A 23,317-nucleotide genomic window follows, 5' to 3' on the forward strand; every position below is an offset into this window, starting at 1 on the left:
TTCGAGGAAAATGTAGTTCTCAGACAATCGGGAAGGTTCCATGAGATTCTACCAAGATCCGGAACATTCTAGGAGGTTAGTGAAAAACGAATCCACATACGGAATACCTGAAACAGTTTACTTCAAACGTTCTGTTTTCCTTTTTGGTGCCAACAACAAACACAGCCCCTGGTGCTCGCCCAAGCCCAGCATCCCAGGTGGTTGTCTTGGTCGCCTGCCCCTGAATCCGACCCTGCCTGTTGTAGACAGCACTAGATTGGCGGAAAAATTCTTCCATTGGCCTAGCTACTGCCGCTGGGGGTAGGGTGTGGATTAACTATCCTCCCGTGGCTGCAGCTGTACCGCTGTAGCATTTTACATGTAGCCATCGTTGCTCTAATACTGGCACGAGCCTGAACCATGCAAGGTCAAGGGTGAAATAAATGAATGCTAAGATGAAGGGTTCGCACTGCCGGGACAGCTGACCAAATAGAGCAGCCATATGCTTGCTGTAAAGCACTTGATAGGCTGTCAACCTTTTGGTTTCACTGGGTTTACTTGTCTAAGTACAGCTTGCAGGAACTGGCCCAGCTGCCCTTTGAAATCCTGTTGGCTTAAACGAACTTTTATTGCTGGCTGTCACTGTTTACAAATACCTAGGCTTGGAAAGATTAGATTTTTATAGGTAAATGTCCATAAACGTTGATTTCACCGAGCACGTACAACCTGATGAAAAAATATTTCCGTCGATCATAATAGGAATTTACAGCGAGGCAAAGGCAGGAAAATGCGGCATGAGAATTTCCGGCGCGAGTTAAGGGTATTGACTTCGTATATTTTGACATGTGATGTGAACCATTTGTGGTTTAATGGTTATAAAGCTTCAACATTTTGGTCATTGGCATTTTTCTCATTAAATAAATAGTGTTTGGACCCCCACTATTTTCTGACCCTGCATAATTTCCCACAGTGGTGAAAATTTAAATCAATACAAATAAAATGAAAAAAAGACTTCTAACCCTAATTTCCCACAACTGTGAAAATTTAAATGGAAAACAATAGGGGAAAAATGTTTAAAAATAAACAACAATATAATCAGTTGAAATGATAAAAAACACAACCTCCTGCAGTCTGCCAAGCCTACGACCAGAGGAGGCATCAAAATGAACAAGCAGATTGGAGCAGAGATGAGAAACGAATGAGAAATAGGAGCTGTGATCAATCCCGTGTGGATCGCATGATGAATGGCCGGAAAGTGACAGGGAGAGATGGAGAGAAACAGAGTGGAGAAGGAACTTTGTTCCCTGAAGGCAAGTTCATAAAAAACGCAAGTGTAACACACGTCTCCAGGCCTGATCCAGAGCCCACTGGAGTCAATGGAAAGACTCCCATTAACCTCACTGGCATTGGATCAGGCCCTGTACCCATGGCAGGGAATGTGGAAGAAAGAGAAATGCTAAACCATGGGTGGCCAAAAAAACGCTGCATGGCAGAAGCCCCAAGGTCTGTCCCCTACCAGTCTGATAGGCGGAGAATGGGGGGGACTCTACAAGCTGCATTTTAACTGTCAAAGAGCCATATGCGGCTTGTGAGCTGAGGTTTGGTCACTCCTGCGATAAACGTTCTTGTGGGTGCATTTTCACCCAGACGGTTTGACAGCAATTGATTCTTTCCTGTGTTCTGGCCTCCTTTTAGTTCCTCTGTCCAGCTGCAATTTACATTCGGAACAAAGGTCTATTAATGATTGCTCTCAAAATCTCCACTTGTTCTGTGGAAAGGACAATGGTTAAATAAGAAATGCCGAGAACTCTTTGTGCCGGGGATGGCTTTATGCAGGGGTGTGTGTGTGTGTGTGTGTGTGTGAAGGGGGGAGCAAAATTGGCAAATTCCATTTCTTAGGCCCTAATCCTGCTATCAGCTCTGGCTCGGAGCCTCGGTGAAGGCAGGGATCCATGTGTATGGATTATGATTGGGGCCCTAAGCTGGAATTTTTACTACTTACCTAAGAGGAATGACAGGTTTCATAGTAGCAGCCGTGTTAGTCTGTATTCGCAAAAAGAAAAGGAGTACTTGTGGCACCTTAGAGACTAACAAATTTATTAGAGCATAAGCTTTCGTGAGCTACAGCTCACTTCATCGGATGCATTTGGTGTCTGACGAAAGCTTATGCTCTAATAAATTTGTTAGTCTCGAAGGTGCCACAAGTACTCCTTTTCTTTCTAAGAGGAATGAGGCATAAATAATAGCAGCTGGCCTAACAAATCTTTCATACATGCTGTCTCTAAAACGCTGCCCAGGATTACATAAAGAGGTGGCTGAGATTTAAATAAAAATGGGGAGTGATGATTCATTTGAGACAGATTTGATGAAACATGCCAGAATAGTGCAGGTGTAAACCCACCACACAACCCTGCATGGAGCATGGCCACTTGCTGGCAGACAGTTTTCTGATTTCATGGTGCAGCGCCACCTATGGGTGGCTCATGTTAACGGATCTGCTCTGGGTCAGGAATCTTTCCTGGCTTCTCTTTGCTTTCCTGAGACGGGTCGTGCTGAAATGAAGGCAGGGTACACGGCGCAGTCCCTCAGACGTTATTTAGACATGCAACAAGTTTGGTTCTGCGTCCAGATCTGGAGTTTACAACTAGGGTTTCGAGTTAAGACTGGTTTCAGCGTAAACCAGAAATTATTTGAGAAATTAATTAATTACTTGAGAAATAAAGTAAATTAAAAAATCAAAATTATTTGAGAAAGCTTATGGTCAAATGAATTTGTTAGTCTCTAAGGTGCCACAAGTACTCCTTTTCTTTTTGCGAGTTAAGACTGTTTCTGGACCCAAATCTCACTCCATGACACCAGTTTGATGCTGGTGTGAGGTACTGAGATCACTGGCCTAAAAGTGGAATAAGGGAGTGGAGAATCAAGGCCTCATTTCCCATGATTTTATTACAAGAGCGACTAACAATCCCCCATACTGCATAGGAGTGTAAGTCACCAAGAAGCTGACAACCTCCAGTCAGCTCTGGTAGGGGGGAAATCAGAATTCATGGTATTGTCAAGAGTTGACTCTGCACATGCAAGTTCAGCTGCTGTGTTTGTATAGGTGGGACTTCTTGGCTCATCTGAATTGAGAGTGGGGCAGATTCAGCTGTCTGTGCTGTTAGAAGGGCACAGAAATAATGCAATCAGGATGTGGAGGTCTTTGCACTGTTCTCCCCCTCCCCTTCAGTCTCCTTACAGAGCTCCTGACGCTCGTACGTCTGCAGCCTGCCTATATGAGTAATAATAATAATAAAAAAAACCCCAAGCAAACCACCCCCTCAGTCCCATGCTGAGAACAAAAAGTTGCAGTCAAAGAGGGTGGGAGGGGTGTGGTTACTTAGGGGCGGTGTTTCAGGGATATCTCAACTTATTTATAAGCAAACACAGGGCTGGAAGGATAAAAGTTACACATACCAGGCTGAAGAGCTGAAAGCCAGCCAGCCACCTCTGAGCCAAAGCAGGGCTAGAAGGAAATCTCAGCCAGGATGGGGAGGCAAAAGGAAGTTCTTGCTAGAATTGGAGAGATGCTGAGGATCAGAAACAAACTAATGAGGCAAGCACTGGCTGAGTGCCTGGGGACCCTGATTCTGGTGGTAAGTCTGCCTTTTACTACTTAGGTTACGGTTGTGGTTTTTTTGAAACCTTTTTATTAAGGCATAGTTGCAATAAAACGTTAACATACTACATCGTACATGGCTTATTCGTTAATATTTCACGAACCTGGCTAAGATTGCTGGGTACTGTTTAATTGCAGTAATTTGGATGCAAAGCTAAAGTGCTATGACAAAGGAGCCACATTCATCCCTGGAATTTACACCAGTGATGAAACTGACGAGAGGACTCATGGGGTCTAGAGTAGTAAAACCCTGATGTGCTGTGTGAAATAATGTATGAAAGTTGGTAACCAATCAGTTTTAGAGTTGCTTCCAGTTCGATGTGATGTATGAATCTTTTGAAGTATTGAAAGATTTCACCTTCGGTATGTATGAGCAGCAGAGTAGATCCAATAAGGAGGCACATGTGGAAATTACTACAAGGCGTCTCCTGGAAGGAAATTGCCCTCACACCTCTATGTACTTCCCTGATGCTTGAAACTGTCTGAACTTTAAAGAACCTTTTAAAGAACCATCTAAAGGGGAGAAGATGCATGAAGGGGAAAGTTCCTCTTCTTGGATTGTTTTTCTTAAAGCATTGTTTTAAAAATGTGCTGATGTTGAAAGTGTTAATAACAGTTCTCAACAGCCTGTCCTGGGATCAAGTGAGAGGGGAATAGCAGGGCTATTTGGAGGCTCACTGCAAAATACTAACCCAGTCTTACAGGCTGGCTGAATGCCTACCTCTGCTTGCCACATGTCTAGGATTGGGGAGCTGTCTGTCCCCCATCATATGTTTCAATGGTAAATAGACACAAAAGATTCAGTGCTCAGACCCCAAAGACAATAGGCGCCTGGGTGAAAGGGTTCAAACCTGAGTGCCTAAAGTTGGGAACCTATGTCTATATCTAGCCATTTAAATCAATAAGTGACCTGATACAGGGATGAGAACTGAGCTCCACCACTGCAATCTAAGGGTATGTCTACACCACAGTGGCATGGTTACAGTGCTCTGGCTACACTGCTCCAGCTATGCCTCCGTAGTGTAGATGCTCCTACCACAACGGAGTGATGTGGTTAATTCACCTGTCTGAGGGGGCAGTACCTAGGTTGACAGAATAATTCTTCCATCGACCTAGTTGCATCTGCAGGGTTAAGTCGACCTAACTACTGTGCTTAACACAAGAAATTTTTCACAGCCCTGAACCACATAGCTAGGTAGATCTAATTTCTAAGTGTGGACCAGGCCTAATTCAATAGTAGTCGCTAGTACTCAGCATCTCTGAAAATCAGGACAACGGTTTAAGTGACTAAATATGGATATAGGTGTCTTGCTCTAGGCATCCAACTTTGAAAATGTTGGCCCTTCCATACATGGTAGGTAGGTCTATAGATGACACTGCGGACAGGTGTAATTTGTCTAATTTGCTGATATTCCAGTACTGGCCAGTTAATGTTTGTGCATCACTTTGAAGATATGTGATCAGATTCTAATCTCATTTACCAAGGTGTAAATCCCCAGCAATTCCATCAACTTCAGCTGAGCTACTGTGGGTTTACATCAGTTGAGATCAGAATGGTTTTGGAAATTATTCAGCAGCTGGACTAGCAAAGGGTGGTGGCAACTTTGAAAAGCTCTATGGAGCTCCAGCCACCTCCCGTAAATGGAAAGACACAGCCTGTAGTGTTTTAAAAAGCAACGGGGGCAGAGAGCCTGATGTATCTTTGTATATCTTGCTGCTCAAGAGAAACAGTAAAATGTCACCATCTCTCATGGGAACACTATGTTTCCCATAGCATAATTTTTTTTATCTGTGGAAAGACCAGCTTTCACACTAGCTACTTGCAACCAAGTGGCCATGCTTTGCTTTGAAAGGGTTATTTGGAATAAGGATGGGCAGGAGCTGACTGAATGCTTGTTCAGTTTTTGTCTCTGAATCGCCTGTGCTATTTGGCAGGGAAAGAAAATCAAGCTAATTCCAGCTGTTCAGAGCCTGATCCAAAATCCCCTGGCATTTGGGAGGTGAGGGGTCTTGGATTTGGATCAGGCCCCTCCTGTACAACTCCAGGAAAATCCATGTGTTCTTCTAGGGGCTTTAGGGGAAAGTGGCAATGGGAACAACCCAAGGCACATCACCTGTTGTGTTTTACTAGCTCTAATGAGTAGAGGAGGCAAGGCATTCATGGGTCAGTGCTTTGGACAGAGCTTTCAGAAAGGGTTAGCAAAGAAAAGGCAGGATTTAGAGTCAGGCTTGCAGACTCTGAACTCGTGCTTACAGGGTTTGTAGAAATGACAAACTTTTTCTTATAACTCCTCTTGGAAATACATCTGCTGAAGACCCGGTGGGGGGTGGGGCTGGGCGTCACACATGTCATGGATTGCATTGCAATCTGGGGTTAGGAGCCAGGAGCACCTTCCAAAGAGATTCAGTGCAGGGAAACTGCTCCACTCCACGCTGTTTGCTGCCTCAGTCTCCCCTCATGTTGTTAAGTGTATTTAGAGGCTGTATTTAATGCAGTGGGATCTCTGGCTGTCCGAGAAGAGGCAGGAAAGGGCCATTTCGAAAGGCTGATGATTTCCTTCTTGCTTTTTTCAGTTTACGCTCAAACCCAGATCATCCCTTGTTCTGGGGTCTGACTGGAACAAAAAGGTCTCGAAGTCAGAGGCTCTGAGAACATTGGCCCATGTTTTCCTTTCCATGTAAGCCTGGTAGCAGGTAGGGTTGGTTAATCCTGGGATAGGAACCGATCACATGTATCTGCCTCTGGTCCTTCCCATCCCCAACACTCAGACACTATTTCTGAGTCTGGCAGTCTCCACTGGAGGAACAATACTGTCTGGTGGGAGCACACCCGGGCTAGGTAAGCTGCCCTCATAGCAGGCTGACTCTCACCTGGCTGGTATGTGGAGTGGTGCATGTGATCACGTGTAAGTGAAATATGTTTATTTTGATAGGGTCATTTTTAAGCTCGCACAGAGCCCAATCCTAGCTTCTGTTTGCATCCATTAACATCAGTGGGGGTTTTGGCTCTGCAAGGGATGTAGGATCAGGCTCAGAGTTGGCTGGATTTGTCCCCATCTCTCCAGATTTAGGATACATTAAGATTAATATGGAGGGTAGGCTTAAGGTTTGCTCCTGCTCTCACTGAGGTCAAACTTCCATTGACTTCAACAGGAGTAGGTCTGCGCACTTAACATTAGACCTGTGCTTTGTAATGGAAGATTTGTGACACCCAAAGGCAATGGGTGTGAGCCCAGTTTCTTCCCAAGAGATCTCTCACCTTTTGCTGGCACAGAGATCACAGCGCTAAGAGAGGCACCTTACCCTGCAACAGATGTCTTTGTGCATGGTACAAAAACACTGTTAGGGGAGCGTGTGAAAAACTATTCCTTCTTCATATATAATCAGGGAAATCGAGCAGCAAAAGAAGCCAAGGAAATTAGTTTACCTTCCCTAAAGAGTCCAGTCACTGCCATCTTGCTTCTCATTTTAGGAGGGGGAGATTTATGCCCCAGTGCTTGTGCAGTTCAACAAATTATTACAATCTTTTTTTCCTGTAAGCTCACTTCCCTGAGGCTGTACCTTCTTGCCTGCTCCAGTGTGCCCCCTACTGGCAATAGTTAAGCAATGCAAATATCAAACAAATTTCACACGTTGTCTGTTGTTTGTATTATTACTGTAGGAGCCAATTAAAAAAAAATTCTATCAGCCCAGCTTTTTTTTGCACCCTGCTTAAAATAAAAGGGTTGCATCTGTTACAGACCTACTTTGTTTTAAATACGGGAGCTAGTGAAAAGGTCAGACTTTGTTTCCTTCATATTTGGCGGGTATAATAGTTTGGCTCTCTGATGGACTTTGCCTGTTGGATTAGCTGGTTTTCACTGTTGTTTAGACACAAGGAAGGAACAAAGAGCAGTTCTGAATCCAACTCCCTTGGTCATTCTTCAAACAGGACTGGTCTGATGAAAGACTTTACTGTTACAAATTGGAATTTCATGGTTGTAACTATGCCATATGCCATGGAAACCTAAATTTCATAGTGTGATTGTAGGGATAAAAGTAAAGGAGAATCTTCTTCAGTTATTAGCAGTATAGGGTCTATGAAACATAGTTAAGCTGTTCTGATTCCATCCAGTAGAGGGCAGCAGTACTCAAACATACTAGGCAGTTTGCTACACCATATTTGCTTTATATAGGACTTGGAAAGTCTGGTTTGCTTTCAGTCTTGCTAAGCATGGCCCTTGCATTATGTTAATATTTTGCTAGAGTTTTTAAAAACTTGTGTAAATTCAATCAACTTTGAGCACCAGCAAAAATGTCACATGCAGGTCATAATAGCACAGTGCTGAAAAACTGGTTGTAGTGGGCGTGTCTTGTGGGCAAGGAAGTCATTTAATGAAATGGCAATAACACCACCTTCCTTCTAGTGCCGTCCATTTGAGGCTCTCAAAGCATTTCACAAGCACTAATGAGGCCACCCCCACCCCAGTAAAGTAGTGGAGTGTGATTTCCCCATTTTACAGATGGGAGAAATGAGGCACAAATTAACAGCCTGATCCTGTGTCCACAGTATTCAGTGTATTCCTTCCTTGCAGCAGGATAAGGTCTTAAATGACTTGACCAAGACATCTCAGGAAGTCTGTGACAGAGCTAGAAATGGCACTCCAGCTCCTAATCCCTTGTCCTGTGCATTCGCCTTTCTACCACAAATCAGTGGGGAATGGCTGAACTTGCTTTAGTGGGGGAAAAAAGGAGCCGATACATTCTGTCTTAACAGACTCTTCCCTGTGCAAGATCCCTGTACCACATAAGCCCCACTTAAGCCCTCTTATCTCTTGAGTTCTTAAGTGGTGCATAAGCCTTGGGCTGCACTTCTGCACAGGGGGAGAATTCCAACTCTTATGCAGAAAGATCCATTACAAACCACCTTGTTACTGACTCTCCCTTGGCCACTCCCAAAACTCCGTGGAGCCAGATTCTGCCCTCAGCTGCACCAGAACCACCCCTCTGACTCACAGGGAGGCTTTGCTTTGACTTCAGTGGGCTTTCGATCAAGCTGCGGCTTTGCAAAAGAAGAGGGTGAACAGGGCGTTGGAGCCAGCTGCATGATGAGGGTCCCAGACCCACCCAGCCTCACTCATTTGGAGAGAAAGTCCCTTGTTTGGGCTCCAGCTTTAACTCTCATTGTGAGTAGGAGTTTAACTCTCATGTGCTGCAGGGAGCTGCTTAAAATCTTCCTCATTCAAACTGTTATCACAGCTCAAGGGTTTTCAACAGCCTTATTCAGGCTGCAACCCAATCTGAATCTCCTTCCCATTCATGATGCAATTAGGCTAGATTTACACAAGGTTCATTGCCTAATCCCTGCTCTATTTGCCTGCAGAAGAGAAAAGTTGTTACTCAGACGATAACATTCCTGCTGGGTCAGGTTGTGGCAATGTTACAAAGCATTCCCAGATTAATCCAGGAATCAGGGCCATGTAAATTCAAGAGCAAATACATTCAGGTCTTTTGTAGCTCCTTTGAAGGTGCAAAGAGCAGCCACTAGGCAATGAAAGGTTATTCAGAGAGCTGTTGTGTAGAAGAATACCGGTGACTATCCCTTCTTGGGTGTGCAAACAGAGTCACTCTTCTCCAGAGCTGTTTATAAACCCATAGGTTATGTAATCTCTCCAGTATTATTTACCCTTTTCTGTTTCCTGCCAAAGTCTTGTACTACCTTCCTTAGTCAGCTCTGGACCGTTCCAATCTCAGGCCTGGTCTTCTTTGCTAAGAAAGGTGTGGGGTTTTTTTAATCTCAGGGCAGGTCTACATTATCGCATATGTTCATATAAAGTATGTTGCTCTGGGGTGTGAAAAAGCCACCACCGCTAGCAATGCAAGTTACACCGACCTGCACTGGTGTGGACAGTACTCTGTAGGACAGGGCAGTATTTGGGCAGAATATCTGGGCAGCTGCTGCTTTGGAACCCCCTGGGGTACATCTGCTGCATTACACTGCCTTTGGTGCTCAGATGGGGCCCTGCTGAGTGCCCTATCAGGGCCTAATCCAAAGCCCTTTGAAATCAGTGTGGAGAGATTCCCATTGACTTCAGCAAGTGTGGAATCAGTCCCTCCATGCCTAGATAGTCACGGACATAGAATCATAGAAATGTCGGGCTGGAAGGGACCTTCTACAAGTTCAGCCCCCTGCGCTGAGGCAGGACAAAGTAAACCTAGTTCATCCCTGACACTGGCAAGTGTTTGTCCAATCTGTTCTTATAAACAGGGATAGATAGGTGGTTTGAGAATTAACCTCCTAAATCCAGGGTTGTGAGTTCAATTCTTGAGGGGGCCATTTAGGGATCTGGGGCAAAAATTGGGGATTGGTCCTGCTTTGAGCAGGGGGTTAGCCTAGAGACCTCCTGAGGTCCCTTCCAACCCTGATATTCTATTATCAGGTTTTTCCTAATATACAACCTAACTCTCCCTTGCTGCAGATTAAGCCCATTACTTCTTGTCCTACCTTCAGTGGACACAGAGAACAATTGGTCACTGTCCTCTTTATAACTGCCCTTAATAAATTTGAAGACTATCAGGTCCCCACCACATTTTCTCAAGACTAAACATGCCCAGTTGTTTTAACCTTTCCTGATAGATCAGGTTTTCTAAACTTTTGACTGTTTTTTGTTGCTCTCCTCTGGATGCTCTCCAATTTGTCCACAACTTTCCAAAGATGCGGTGCTGAGAATTGGACACAATATGTCATCTGATGCCTGATCTTTCAAATGCATAGATTTAACTTAATAAATACATGTGGGAGTAATGTTAATACTTCACAGTGAAGTGGTTTAGTACATTTTATTAATACTAATAAAATAATCATTTAAATCATCCAGCGGAGCATAAGGGACATGAAATACAATAGCAGAACATGCAAGAGTGCGTGATGCAAACCTCGATACTGTAGCTTTTTATTTCTATGGCGGGTGTGACATTTTATTGGTACCACGAAAATGCTGGATCTTGAATAGCTAGTTAAAGTCAACAGAGCAGGGGTTCAACTTCTCCATATTTCGCACACATCATCCCTAGCAGCAGGTTCCTATGGAAAACTTTTCACCATGGCCCTAGTGAATTGCATTTAGAACCTAGTCAATGTGGATCTATTACAAAACAACTAGGGCATCATTTAAATGGTCCATGGAAAGCTGTTTAGCCTGGCCAGGGTGAAAATCGAGACATTTAAGTTCATTTACATTTTGCATTTTACTCTCTGTCTCATTAAGAATAAAAATAATATTGCCAATCCCAGGCATTCAGAAATCATAAATCAGGATCAGAATCATGAGAGATTTTTTTGAAAATGATACATGCTGAGTTCTTTTGATTAGCCTTCTGCTTTCTGAGCCTTTAGGTTTCATTTGGTTCATGTTTTCACACTTTTCTCTGCAACCAGGAGGGCTAGAAACTTACTTTAAAAAACAGCTGAGATTCACATATAATCACATGACTCCAGGAGCTGGAGACTCAAGAAAAGCACCAAATATTGTGAGATGTGCAATAAAAGCATGAGAACTGGCAATGCTGCACAATGTTCAGGTGTTGTTTAGTGTCATGTCTTGTGCAAAGGAGGATTGTGAGAAAAGAACTTTCAGGGGTTGGGAAATGTAGGTGAGACTGAAATCTGCCGGAGGAGGTAGTGTAAGACACAAGCAAACTTCTGTCCTCCGATCAGCCTGGCAGATCACAATTACAATATGTGCGCTGACCACATGCCCTGTGATCGACTATGGGGGTTTAGGAGCAGAATTTGACTGTTTATACGTATTGGGACATACATAGTGATAATAACAGCCATCTCTGTGTGTGTGTGTATATATACAGACACACACACACACACACAATAATTATCAGAATGCTGGCAATAGTGATTTATTCTCTCTCTAAATTACTTAATTGCTTGGTACCCCTCTCTGTGTTGTGACCCATAGTGTGCCTAGAAGAACCACACTATTGGATATTTGGGGTCAGACCTCACCTGACCATTGACCACAAGGAGTTCCTCTGATTTACACCAACCAATGATCTGATCCCACAGTTTTGGTGGCTGGAATACAGTTACAGCCCCCCCCTCCCCCCCAAAAAAACAACTGTGGGACTTATCCTGTGGGACCCTCCCACTCTGCAGGGTCTCAGAGCTCAGACTCCAGCCCGAGCCCAGACATCTACACAGCGAGCTCGAGTGTCTAGCGGCTGTGTAGCCATACCCATGATAAACTGCGTGACAACAAATCATTTGCTGGAGCAATCATGGTGAGTGCAATTTAAACTGATTCCTAGGGCCAAATGCAACTGATAGAAAGGTGTGTGTGTGTGTGTGTGTGTGTGTGTGTGTGTATGGTGTGAGTGTGTCTTGTGGAAGCCACTGGGATCAAGATTTGGCTTGATTTGCTGGAGCCCAATAAAAATGCAGACATGCACATCAAAAGCAGAATTTGGCCCTAAATGCCAGCCTGCCTGCCTCTCTTCTGTGCTCCTAGGGCCAGATTTTCTCAGTGGTAGATTAGCCACTAGGCCAACGGAGCCCATGCCCATGGGTCCAAGCCAATTGGAGGGCCCTGGAAAGATGGGCATCCCCATGCCCCAACCCACTCAGCTGCCCATCTGGTGCTCCTGCTGGGAAGTGGGGGAAGCCCCCGCTCCCCAAGCCCGCTCCCCAGCAGGAGTGCTGGGTCGGGGGAGGACTGCAGGTGGAAGAGGTTGGGAGGGGCTCCCCCTTGCTCTGATTCAGAAACCAGTGCAAGTCTGAAATGGGCTGGATTGCTAGCGAAGTGGAGTGGGACAAGGAGGACGAGAGACCCGTTTAGCTCTTGCACATGGGCCGGAAATGAGGGATTGTCCTGCGCAAACATCCTTGGGCTGCAGCTCGCTTCCTCCCTTAATGGCAAGCAAACAGCGCTTATCACCCTTTGCCAATAACCGCCCCTGCAGCAAATACTTTCCAGTCCCCAGCCCTCAGAAGGAAGAGGTAAGGCAAACCGCCTCTCACAATGCCAGAGACAAGGTGTAATTTATGAGGTGCCTGGACTGAAGCGTTTAATGTCTGTGGTTGCCTGAGGCAGGTTTGTGTTCTGTGCAGCATTAAACCCCCTAAGCAGGTTTGCGGGCTGTAATCTAGTGTTTGAGCTGCTGTGTAAATCCTAGCATTAGCTGATGGCAGACAGTGCTCTTATACCATCCAAGCTTTGCCTTGCTGACAGCTGCCCTGCTGCTGGGAATTCCTTATATCAAAGGTATTGTCCTTACAATGTTTTCCAGCCATGTATAGTCATCTTTGCAAATGCCAGCAAACTATGAACTGATCCTGTTTGCAGTCCATACCCCAAACTTCCAATGATTTCAGTTCCATATAAAGAAGGACAGTAGGTTTAAATGCATCATATAGTGTCCCTAGATGTGGTAGGCAAGGGAGAAAAGAGAGATGCAGGGCAAAATGGTTGAAAGTTGGAGGTCTCTGGAGGAAGATTTTGGTGGTTTTATTAAAGGGAGAGTTTGGATAAGTAGGAGGCCAAGCAAAGAGATGGGTCTTGGAGTGGGAGGCTTTGGAAAGGGTTAAGGAATCAGCTAGGTGCTGATAATCAGGAAAGGGAGTTGGTGGAAGCAGCTGTGAGGAAGGATATACCAGCCACTGTGGAGAAACAAAAGAGTTTGGTGTTTTAAGAGACCAGAGAATTGGCTAGAGGCAGCAAAGAGGGGTTTGGAATCATAGAATATCAGGGTTGGAAGGGACCTCAGGAGGTCATATAATCTAATCTAATCCAATCCAATCCCCTGCTCAAAGTAGGACCAATCCCCAATTTTTGCCCCAGATCTCTAAATGGCCCCCTTGAGGATTGAACTCACAACCCTAGGTTTAGCAGGCTAATACTTAAACCACTGAGCTACATCTCCCCCCCAGTCTGGTAAACCCATGGAGGATCTTGAAGACCAGAAGGGAGAATATTTTGTAGGCTTCAGAAGATGGGGGTGGTCAAGTCCCTGGCAAATTATTGACCCTCCTCCCTGGCATTTTCCACCCAATCCAGCAAGTTTCCCTGCAGCCTTTCTCATTTTGTACTGCAGCACAAGCGCGGATAGTGGAGTTGGTCACGTACTTGGGTTGGAGAACTCAAGTGGAAAGCACTCCGGAGTCCTGGGCCAGTTTCTTGCTCCTGAAGGAAAACCCACTGGGCCAGTTTTAATCAGTTCTTTTCTTCTTTCAGTTGTTTGGCTGTGGCTCAGTCGCTCAGGTTGTGCTCAGTAGAGGAACCCACGGGGGCTTCTTGACAGTGAACTTGGCCTTCGGCTTTGCTGTTACACTTGGAATTCTGATAGCAGGGCAAGTGTCAGGTACGTGGCTTCCATTTCACGGCTTTGCTGGAAACCTAGGGCTCCCTCTTGCTCTAAGCTCCTGGCCATGCGCAGTTGGGGATTCAAAGGTCAAAGAGCATTGCTTCATAGTTAGGGCCCTACCATATTCACGGTCCATTTTAGTCAATTTCACGGGCATAGGATTTTGAAAATCATAAATTTCATGATTTCAGCTATTTAAATCTGAAATTTCACAGTGTTGTAATTGTAAGGGTCATGACCCAAAAAGGAGTTGTGGAGGAATCGCAAGGTTATTGCAGGAAGGGTTGCGATACTGCTACCCTTACTTCTGCTCTGCTGCAGGTGGCAGCGCTGCATGCAGAGCTGGGCAGCTGGAGAGCGGCTGCTGCTGGCGGGGAGCCCAGCTCTGAAGGCAGCGCTGTTGCCAGCAACAGTGCAGAAGTAAGGATGGCCTGATATGGTATTGTCACCTTTACTACTGCACTGCTGCTTGCAGAGCTGGGCCCTCAGTCAGCAGCCACCACTCTCTGAAGGCAGCAGTGCAGAAGTAATGGTGGTATGGTATGATATCGCCACCCTTACTTCTGCGCTTCTGCTGGCGGGTCACTGCCTTCAGAGCTGGGCTCCCGGCCAACAGCCACCGCTCTCCAGCCACCCAGCTTTGAAGGCAGCCCAGAAGTAAGGATGGTCAGTGACATATTTTCATGGCCATGAATTTGGTAGGGCCCTGTTCATAGTTAATAACATAGTTTCCTCTCTGTGTGCATGCAACCGATGAACCCACACTGAGGAGAGAATAGAACCCTTTGTTTGTCATTTGTTTCTCAATAGTTCTTGCTCTTTGCAACTGTCCACCCACCCCGTTGTGGAATGCCAGCTTCTGGCACAGGAGAACCAATGTGAGTGGACACGACTATCACTGTTGGAAGTCAATGGCATAGACAAATAGATAGATAGATTAGATTTAGAGAGAGCAACTCATTCTTGCTGAGAGCCTCACTGGGTCATAGAAATTAGAGATGGAAAAAGGCCTATTAGAGCATCTAATCCTTCCCCCAATCCCATTCCCTGCAGTACATCCTCAAGGGCTTTATCCAGTGTGTTTTTCCTTAAAGACCAGGTATTGCCTAGCTCTGGGCACATGGATTAACCCATATCTTCCATTGAACAGGGCCACATATCTGGCCTGGTTTTCAGCGGCTGCACCTCCTTCAAGGGTTTCAGTGGGGCTTAGAGTGCGTATGGGCCTTGAGCTGCTGTTCTGGTGGGTGAATTTGATCTGGAGGATATTGTCACACACACAGTCCCAGAGTGCACCAGCAGCTGCGCTTTTTACACGAATGCAGGCGTGTCTTTCTGAACGTGTTGGTCCCTTTTCATGCATTCTGGGGTCAGATCCTGCACCCAGAACGCACTAACGAGAAACTCTTTCCCAGGTGGCCACTTGAACCCTGCTGTAACTTTTGCTCTGTGCCTCATGGCCCGGGAGCCGTGGATTAAGCTGCCTATTTACATCCTGGCACAAACCCTCGGTGCTTTCCTAGGAGCGGGCATCGTCTTTGGCTTGTACTTCGGTAAGTGAACAAACCACTTGGCTTTTATGCCATCCCTCTCACTCTGTTCTCTTATGCTGTAAAAAATATCTTCCTGATCCAAATTGGAGCATTTTCCTGTGGTAGGACTGATGGCCATCCTAGTATCTCTAGGGCTTTTCCAGGGTGATCTCACATTCAAAGCTCCCTAAATCATTCGCAAGACCCCATGTAGCGTCTTCACCTGGGGCACAATGATATGTGCTCAAGCAACAACATTGTGACAGCTGGCTTTGTCCCGTCAAGGAAATTCTATTCAGAGCCCTCCCATGACTGGTGTTTTTGTGTCTCCTGATTGGCAGCCCCTGGGGTGACACGCAGCCTATAACAATTAACTCCTCTTGTTTTACACAGCCAAGAGAGAGAATAAATAAGGATTAACAGCAAGGCAACAGTTAACTCCATTACCTAACAAAGTGCAAACAGTCAGTAACTATCAGCATTTTTGATCCAGTTTTCCTGATTTAATGAGCTGGTTAGGACTTGTCTACATGGCAGCATGGTAAGGTCCACAAGGGTGTGAATAATAGAGCGTGCTAACATGTTGCCCTCTAACTGCCCCAGGTAGACCTTGCTGGCATGAACTAAAAGGCACCTAGTTCACGTGAACGTAATCCTGTTTGAAATGGGACTACATCAATGCAATCTAGGTACCTTTCAGCTCACGCCAGCAGGGCCTACAGGAGGTAATTCGAGCACGACCCAATAGAGTGCTCTACAATTCACATCCCCATAGACCGCAACGTGCTGCCCTGCAGACAAGCCCCTCTTGTGTGGCACAGTCAGGACCAGTAGGTTATTAGGCTCTATTACTAACTGCTTTGCAAGAGTGGTTTTATACCTCTAGTTGCTGCTGTTTAAATTAGAATAACATTCTCAATAATCAATTGTTAATCAAATAATCAATTTTATTAAAGATCAGTGACAATTCCTTGAGCCAGACTTTGGCCTCAGATACACATACTTAATTCCCCTTCAAGTCAATGGGACTTGCGCATGCATACCTGCACAGAAACGCCGGCTCACTATCATCTCTAAATCGAGAAGGGCTCAGGTGAAAGCATTGCCCACTGCTGTAACGGTCATAGAGTTTAAGGCCAGAAGGGACCCCAGATCATCCAATCTCACCTCCTGTATATCACAGGCCACCAACACCATCCACCCAGCTACCTTCACACCAAACCCAACAACCGGAATGAGATCAACCTGTTACAGCCCTCAGGGGACTAAATGACTAAATCACGGTCAGAGAACAGGAAAGACCGAGGTCAACGTTAAGTGTTACTGAATTATGGGACGTGATTATTCATACTATACTCTAAGCCTGTGCAGTCTACACAGGGCGTTGAGGAAGTCATAGGGCCCATGGTAGCCTACAGCTGAGCAGCAGTTGGCTGTATTGCAGGAATGTGTATGATAGACAAATATGGTAATTCTCTATTGTAATATTGGTAGGTTTTAAGTCCAGAAGACTAATTAGGCTTCCCAAATAACACTCTCTACCCCGGATTCTGCTATGCTGTTGAACAATCAGGCGATGAATGACTGACCCAATCCTGTTTCCCATTCTAGATGCCATATGGGCTTTTGGCAAAAACCAGTTGTTTGTAGTGGGACAGAATGGCACCGCTGGCATTTTTGCCACATACCCGTCTGAGCATCTGGATGTAGTGAATGGATTCTTTGACCAGGTAAGAGAGTTGGGGGTGCTGGTAAGAGACCTTGCAGAACAATCCTGGGCCTCTCACTCAATTTCAAGAGGAACAATGCTGCGTTTCCTGGGATTTAGATCAGTAATATTCACCAGTTGGGACCCAATAATCCGCTGGTCAGCATGAGGATCAGAGTGCAGGAGTGCACCTGGATACAGCAGGGTTTAATGGTATTGGTGGCCACAGTGTGGCCTGCACGTGGAAACAGACTACAATTTGGCCAGGGCACTAAGGCTAAGACCCCTACTCTAGTAAAAAGTGCCCTAGGACCTTTAATGATCACAAAGGGGCAGAACCCTGGTTTTATTTATCTCCAGAAAAGTGGCATCTTCCAACACACAGTGCCACTAAACACCATGCTGGGGCATACCTACAGAAGGAATAGTAACGGGGGGAATCATAAATATGGATCTCTGTGGTACCTTGGTCTCCTTCTAAGTGTCAACCCGGACTGGCCTTGTTTAGCTTGTGAGATCCTAGCCTGAGGTGGTATCACTGCAGGCTGTTAGAGTCCTTTTTAATGTCCTCCTTGCGGTGCAGTCTTGCCCACTGACGCTGCTAAGAATGATAAGGAGTACTTGTGGCACCTTAGAGACTAACAAATTTATTTGAGCATAAGATTTCGTGAGCTACAGGTCACTTCATCGGATGCATTTGGTGGACATCCTTAGACTCATGGGAACTCAAAAATCCAGCTCTCTACTCCTAAGTAGCTTCACTGAAAAAGAGACATTCTCTGCTCCAAATGTTTCCATGAGGCTATTGCTAAGGGTGGGTTCTTTTCTGGACATGTCCCCTGCTCTTACTGGGATCACATCCTTCACTATCCCTGTTTGTCACTCCAGAGGATAAGTTCTAAACGTGCAGTATTCCACCCAATAGCTAGGTGACTTTGTTAAAAGACTGATCAAACCTCAACCACGTCTCTCTCCCTCCTTTTCCTGCTAGTTCATTGGCACAGCATCCTTGATTGTTTGCGTCTTGGCTATTGTGGATCCGTACAACAACCCTATCCCCCGGGGCCTAGAGGCTTTCACTGTTGGCTTTGTGGTCCTGGTTATCGGGACATCCATGGGCTTCAACTCTGGATATGCCGTCAACCCAGCCAGGGACTTTGGGCCTCGTCTTTTTACCTCCATTGCTGGTTGGGGCATGGAAGTGTTCTCGTAAGTGTCATGTAGCGCGGGTTAACCAGATCTGATGGGATCAAGGCACACGGTGGCCAAAAAGTAACTCACCCAAGCACTTCTGGAAGTGGCCATCAGAAAGGGACACTTAAGCAGTCTCTGCATTTTGAGGCACCTTTGGGTCACATTAACATTCCTAAAAGGCATTAATCTCCCTGGAGATTTCCTGAGCAATGAGAAACAGCCAAAGTAGAGCCCTTTCCAGAGATCAGAGCTTATGCCCTGGCGTTGCTATCAAGCAGTAGGCCTGGGAGCAAGTGTGGGAAGGGTAGCTGTTCCCTGAACATAAGCTCGTCTGGAGACTTTCATGGCTATTGCCAAATGGAAGCGATGGGGAAATAACAGGGGCGGGGTAAAGTCCTCGTCCTACTGACGTGGGTGGGACAGCACCGACCGCTCTCTTAAAAGGCTGCATTCATGCTCGCTCTTAGGAAGTCACGGCTCTCTGATAGGGTGACAGCAAAGCCAGAGAGAGCCCCAGTTCTTTGGGCCATTCAAGGTGAACATTTTCAAAAGTACCTAGATGACTTTAGGTACCTACATCCCATTTTCAAAAGGGCCTCAGGCACTTAGAAGACTATGTCTGATTGAAAATCATTGAAAATATTCTGAGATGCCCAGGGTTTGGGTTATTCTGGTTGATGTCCTGCTACTCATTCCTCATCTCTCATTTTCTTGTGTCTTTCAGTACTGGCATGCAGTGGTGGTGGGTCCCGGTCATGGCCCCTTTCCTTGGGGCAGTTGCTGGAGTGCTGGTTTACCAGCTGATGATTGGATGCCACGAAAAGCCGCCTCCGTCCACCGAGCAGGAAAATGTCAGGTTGGCCGACGTGAAGCATAAGGAAAGGGTCTGAGGAGGCTGGCAGATATGGACACTTTTCACAGGACTGCAGGAACCAAAGAAGAGAAGGAGAAGAAGGAGAAAGGTTCAAGAACAACAAGAGATTCCACTTCTTGAGATATTCTGTCCTAGTTTCTTTGTACACCCTGATGCGTTTGCTTTAGAAATTTGCCCATGAGCCTTTGCCAAAGGCACCACATAGTCTCATCCTGGTAAAGGGGGGTTTGGCAGGGCAGTCAAGTGGTTAGAGCTCAGACCTGACTCAGGTAACCTGAGTTCTAATCAGGCTTTGCTGCTGGCTTACTGCGTGACCTCAGGCAAATCACTTCACCTCTTTGAGCTTGTTTCTCCATCGGCAGGGTGGGGACGATGAGACCTCCTCACACCCACCTTTATAAAGGGCTTTGAGATCAACGAATGAAAATATCTAAAGGCAAAAGAGAAGCAGGCGGTTGCAGTCTGCTGTTGAATTCATTCCTGGTGTAACTCCACTGTGGTCAACGGTGTTACACTAGGGATGACTGTAGCCCATTAAATCTGTAGTGCATGCCATTAATAGCATAGAATTAAGATCCACATCAATCAGGCTTTGCCTAGATAAAACTTCACAATAGAGAGAAAGCAACAATGCACTTGACTTTAATTTTGTACTAGGACAAAACGTTTACAAGCCCTCTTCACATGGATATTTGATCCTCAGCATTCACTGTGTCATTGAAGACAAGATTTAGGAAAACACTAATCCACCAGAAGCTTGCCTGGGAAAGCTGCCTTCCTGAATGCATTAGTGATTCTTACTTATTAGAGAGGCTTATACAGGATTCCAAGTTTATAGTCATGTTTGATTGAAAACATGGTGCTTGACTCTTGATAAGGCTGTATTTGTTCATGTAAATTTCACATTAGCTTTATGTACATAATGCCAGGACAGGGAAGAGTTAATTCAAGGGTGACATAAGGCAGCTGTCTATTCACTGACCTGCTTTACAATACTATCATTGCATTTTCAATCATGTTGGGAGAAACTCCCATGTTATTAGAACATTTTTGATACCCATGGCACCATGTTGTAAGAGCATCTCAATTCCCATAGTGCCACGTTGTAGTTCCAGTACTCATGGCATCATGTTATTTGATTGTCTTTGATATCCATGATGCCATCTTGGCAGAGAATCTCTAGTTCCCATTGTGCCATTCTATTTGACCTTCTTTGATACCAGTGATGGCATGTTGTCAATCTCTGATTCCCATGGCATCATATTATTAGAGACCCCTTTGATAGCTGTTCCTTTAGTGCCTGAATTCCTTTCAATATGTTTCTCATATACAGTGCATATTTACAGTCAGTAAAATTTTGTATTATTTTGTGCTTTTTTGTATGTGTCAATATTGAGATTGTAAAATGACTGTGTCAATTTTACTTTGTTTATTTTTAAACCATTTCCAGTAAACTCTGACACTTGGAAAGTCATCAGTGACAATAACATGCCTGATAAAAATTCTCTCACCCCCTTTCATCTCTTGAGAATCTGTAAAAGGAAAGGGAAATCTAACTTTATTGGGCACAGTAGTTGAGTGCTACCTTCATGCTGTATTCCTTTCCTTCTGAATTGTAGTTTGTGGTGCTAAGGTGAGGTTATGCAAAGATCAGAGATATGGGAGGGACCTACTGCAGATGTAAAATCATGCACCTAATCTTGTTAATACACAAAACAAGAAGCCAGCCCCATAGAGTGCACAGGGAACTGGTTCATAGGTTCGTTGAAAGACAAGGAAAAGCACAGGATGAGATGAATCCATGCTGGCTTTGAACACCCTTTAGAAATGAAGAGCATCATGTTCTTGCTTGTATCAGAGGAGCAGTTATAGCAGAGGAAATAAACAGAGCTTTCTTTGAATCTCAGCTCATTTTAGTTTAATTTGGAAGAGATTAACCCTATTCTAGGTGCATATGCAGATCCAAGGTCAAGAGATGTCTGTTCCATGTGCAACAAAGATCTGTATGGTAACCCTATAAGGATGGCAGATTAGAGAGTGTTTTAGTCTACACAAAATCTTAGTACATGGTTTTAGAACTCTTATGAAACTAAAGAGGGAAAAGGAAGTTGTAATGTTGCATTCAGATGGCACCTTCAACAGCAGCTGGCATTCCTATTAAGTTGTAGCTTGCACTCATGTTAAATACCTAGAATGAAAATTGTTGTGAAAGCTATTCTTTTAATTTGTGCCTTACTGTTAAAAATAGAGTCCTCTTTCCTTCTTTCATACTTCAGTGTCAACCCAATGAGTTCTTCTGAAGATACCTCTTCATCACTTTGTTCAACTGTAAATGTCCTCTTAAGCTTTTGTAATAAATTTATTTTGAAATAAGAACAAAATCTACTATTATAAAACACACTTTTTTTTTTAACAGTGAGGGTAATTACTGGAACAGATTGCCAATAGTTGTGGTGGATTCTCCTTCATTTGGAGTCTTAGTGTAGACGGGATGTCTTTCTGAAAGAGATGTTCTAGTTAAACTGCAAGTTGTCGGACTAGATTCAGGAATCACTGGGCTTGGTTTACACAGGAGGTCAGCTTGGATGAGCGTATGAGCCCCTTCTGGCCTGACAATATATGGAATCTAGGAAAGTGAAATACCCAAGTATTACCTTTCCTTTTCTGACTTTCAGCCTGGTTTAGGTCATGATGAAGATCAATACTGATCAATGGAATATCAGTTGTCTATTTGTAATTCTCCCAGCTACAGCAATGAAATGGTGTGTCTAGTTTCCACAATTTGAAAGTGAATATAATATCTTTTATGCAGCACTTTTGAGTCCAGAGGCTCCCAAAGTGAATTACAGAATTAACAAACTCATATGCAAAATTATGGGTCCAGTTCGCTTGCACTGGTGTAAATCTGGAGTAACTCCACTGAAATGGAATCAAATCAGCGTAGTTAAAATCAGAATCGTACAGAAATGTACAGGGACACATTTTAGCCACCACTGACATGCAGCCACTTCTGGGGAGCAACACAGCAGCAGTTTAACTGCACACCGTGAGGTTGTACCTCAATTTATTTTAGGGGCAAGAAGTGACAAAGAATAATGCATCCAACTGAAACTGCAGGGGGAGGGGGAGGTTCAAGGAGGCAGGTTGCATCCATGTGGCCAAATCAGGATGTTTTTAGGTTATTGCTGCAGTGGCACACACAAACTGAAACATCAGAAGAGGAAACATGCCAAGGAGGAGCTTATTTGATGGGCTGCTGGTCTGGCATATATTTCTGCAGGGAGGGAGGTGCAGCTAGGCTGGAGAGATGGATGTGGGAGAGAAATGCAAGGGTGGAGGGAACACGTGATGCAGCTGGACTGGTGAAGGAATGATGGAGGCTAAAGGGATGTCTGTACTGCAAAAAAATTCATTTGAGTTTTTTCACAATGAACAGCCTTTCCTCCACACACCCCCAAAATTTTCTGGCATCTCATTCATTAATCCGCTCTGTGAGTGCACTAACTCAAATGTGGAATGAGTTATTCTTTAATAAGGTAGGTGTGGCTGCATCCCCGTTTTGAAATAATTCTTTGACATGCATCCGATGAAGTGGGTATTCACCCACAAAAGCTTATGCTCCAATACGTCTACTAGTCTATAAGGTGCCACAGGACTTTTTGCTGCTTTTACAGATCCAGACTAACACGGCTACCCCTCTGATCTTTGGCTTCTGACAGTCCTCCCACTACTATCCCACACTGCATTGGGGGCACACCTGAGTCAGCCTCTCTGTCTACCTTAAAAAGAAAAGGACTACTTGGTGCACCTTAGAGACTAACAAATTTTTCTTTTTGTGGATACAGACGAACACGACTGCTACTCTGAAATCTGTCTACCTCGTGTGTCTTCTACTGCTACGGGGTCATCTTGGCCAGTTATCACCTCCCCATTTAAATGCTGCATTTGGAAGACTCAGAAACATCTGGCAACTCAAAAAGATCTCCCTCAAGAAAAAATTGAACGTGTACAAAGCAATT

The 23,317-nt window shown here is 44.9% G+C and overlaps 1 protein-coding gene across 2 annotated transcripts; it reads left to right on the forward strand.

Annotated features, from left to right (window-relative positions):
• The first annotated feature begins 3,344 nt into the window (after nt 1–3,344).
• AQP3 (aquaporin 3 (Gill blood group)) lies at nt 3,345–21,130 on the forward strand. Of its 2 annotated transcripts, none has more exons than XM_038402473.2 (6): nt 3,345–3,614; nt 13,861–13,987; nt 15,406–15,543; nt 17,134–17,252; nt 18,222–18,439; nt 19,149–21,130. In XM_038402473.2, exons 1-6 carry the CDS (start codon nt 3,507–3,509, stop codon nt 19,312–19,314), a joined length of 876 nt encoding a protein of 291 aa, XP_038258401.1. In that variant the 5' UTR covers nt 3,345–3,506; the 3' UTR covers nt 19,315–21,130. The 2 variants fall into 2 exon arrangements, with proteins under 2 accessions (XP_038258401.1, XP_038258400.1); XM_038402472.2 differs by lacking the exon at nt 3,345–3,614 and adding an exon at nt 8,559–8,802.
• The last annotated feature ends 2,187 nt before the right edge of the window (nt 21,131–23,317 follow it).

Source organism: Dermochelys coriacea, chromosome 5, assembly GCF_009764565.3.
Source record: "Dermochelys coriacea isolate rDerCor1 chromosome 5, rDerCor1.pri.v4, whole genome shotgun sequence".
NCBI classification, from domain to species: domain Eukaryota; kingdom Metazoa; phylum Chordata; order Testudines; family Dermochelyidae; genus Dermochelys; species Dermochelys coriacea.

Bases quoted from the DNA above. Each gene is read 5' to 3' on its own strand.
- AQP3 (XM_038402473.2), top strand. From the start codon at position 3,507: ATGGGGAGGCAAAAGGAAGTTCTTGCTAGAATTGGAGAGATGCTGAGG. The intron at 13,988-15,405 runs GTACGTGGCTTC...ACTCTTTCCCAG, and splicing joins GATAGCAGGGCAAGTGTCAG to GTGGCCACTTGAACCCTGCT. The intron at 18,440-19,148 runs GTAAGTGTCATG...TGTGTCTTTCAG, and splicing joins TGGGGCATGGAAGTGTTCTC to TACTGGCATGCAGTGGTGGT.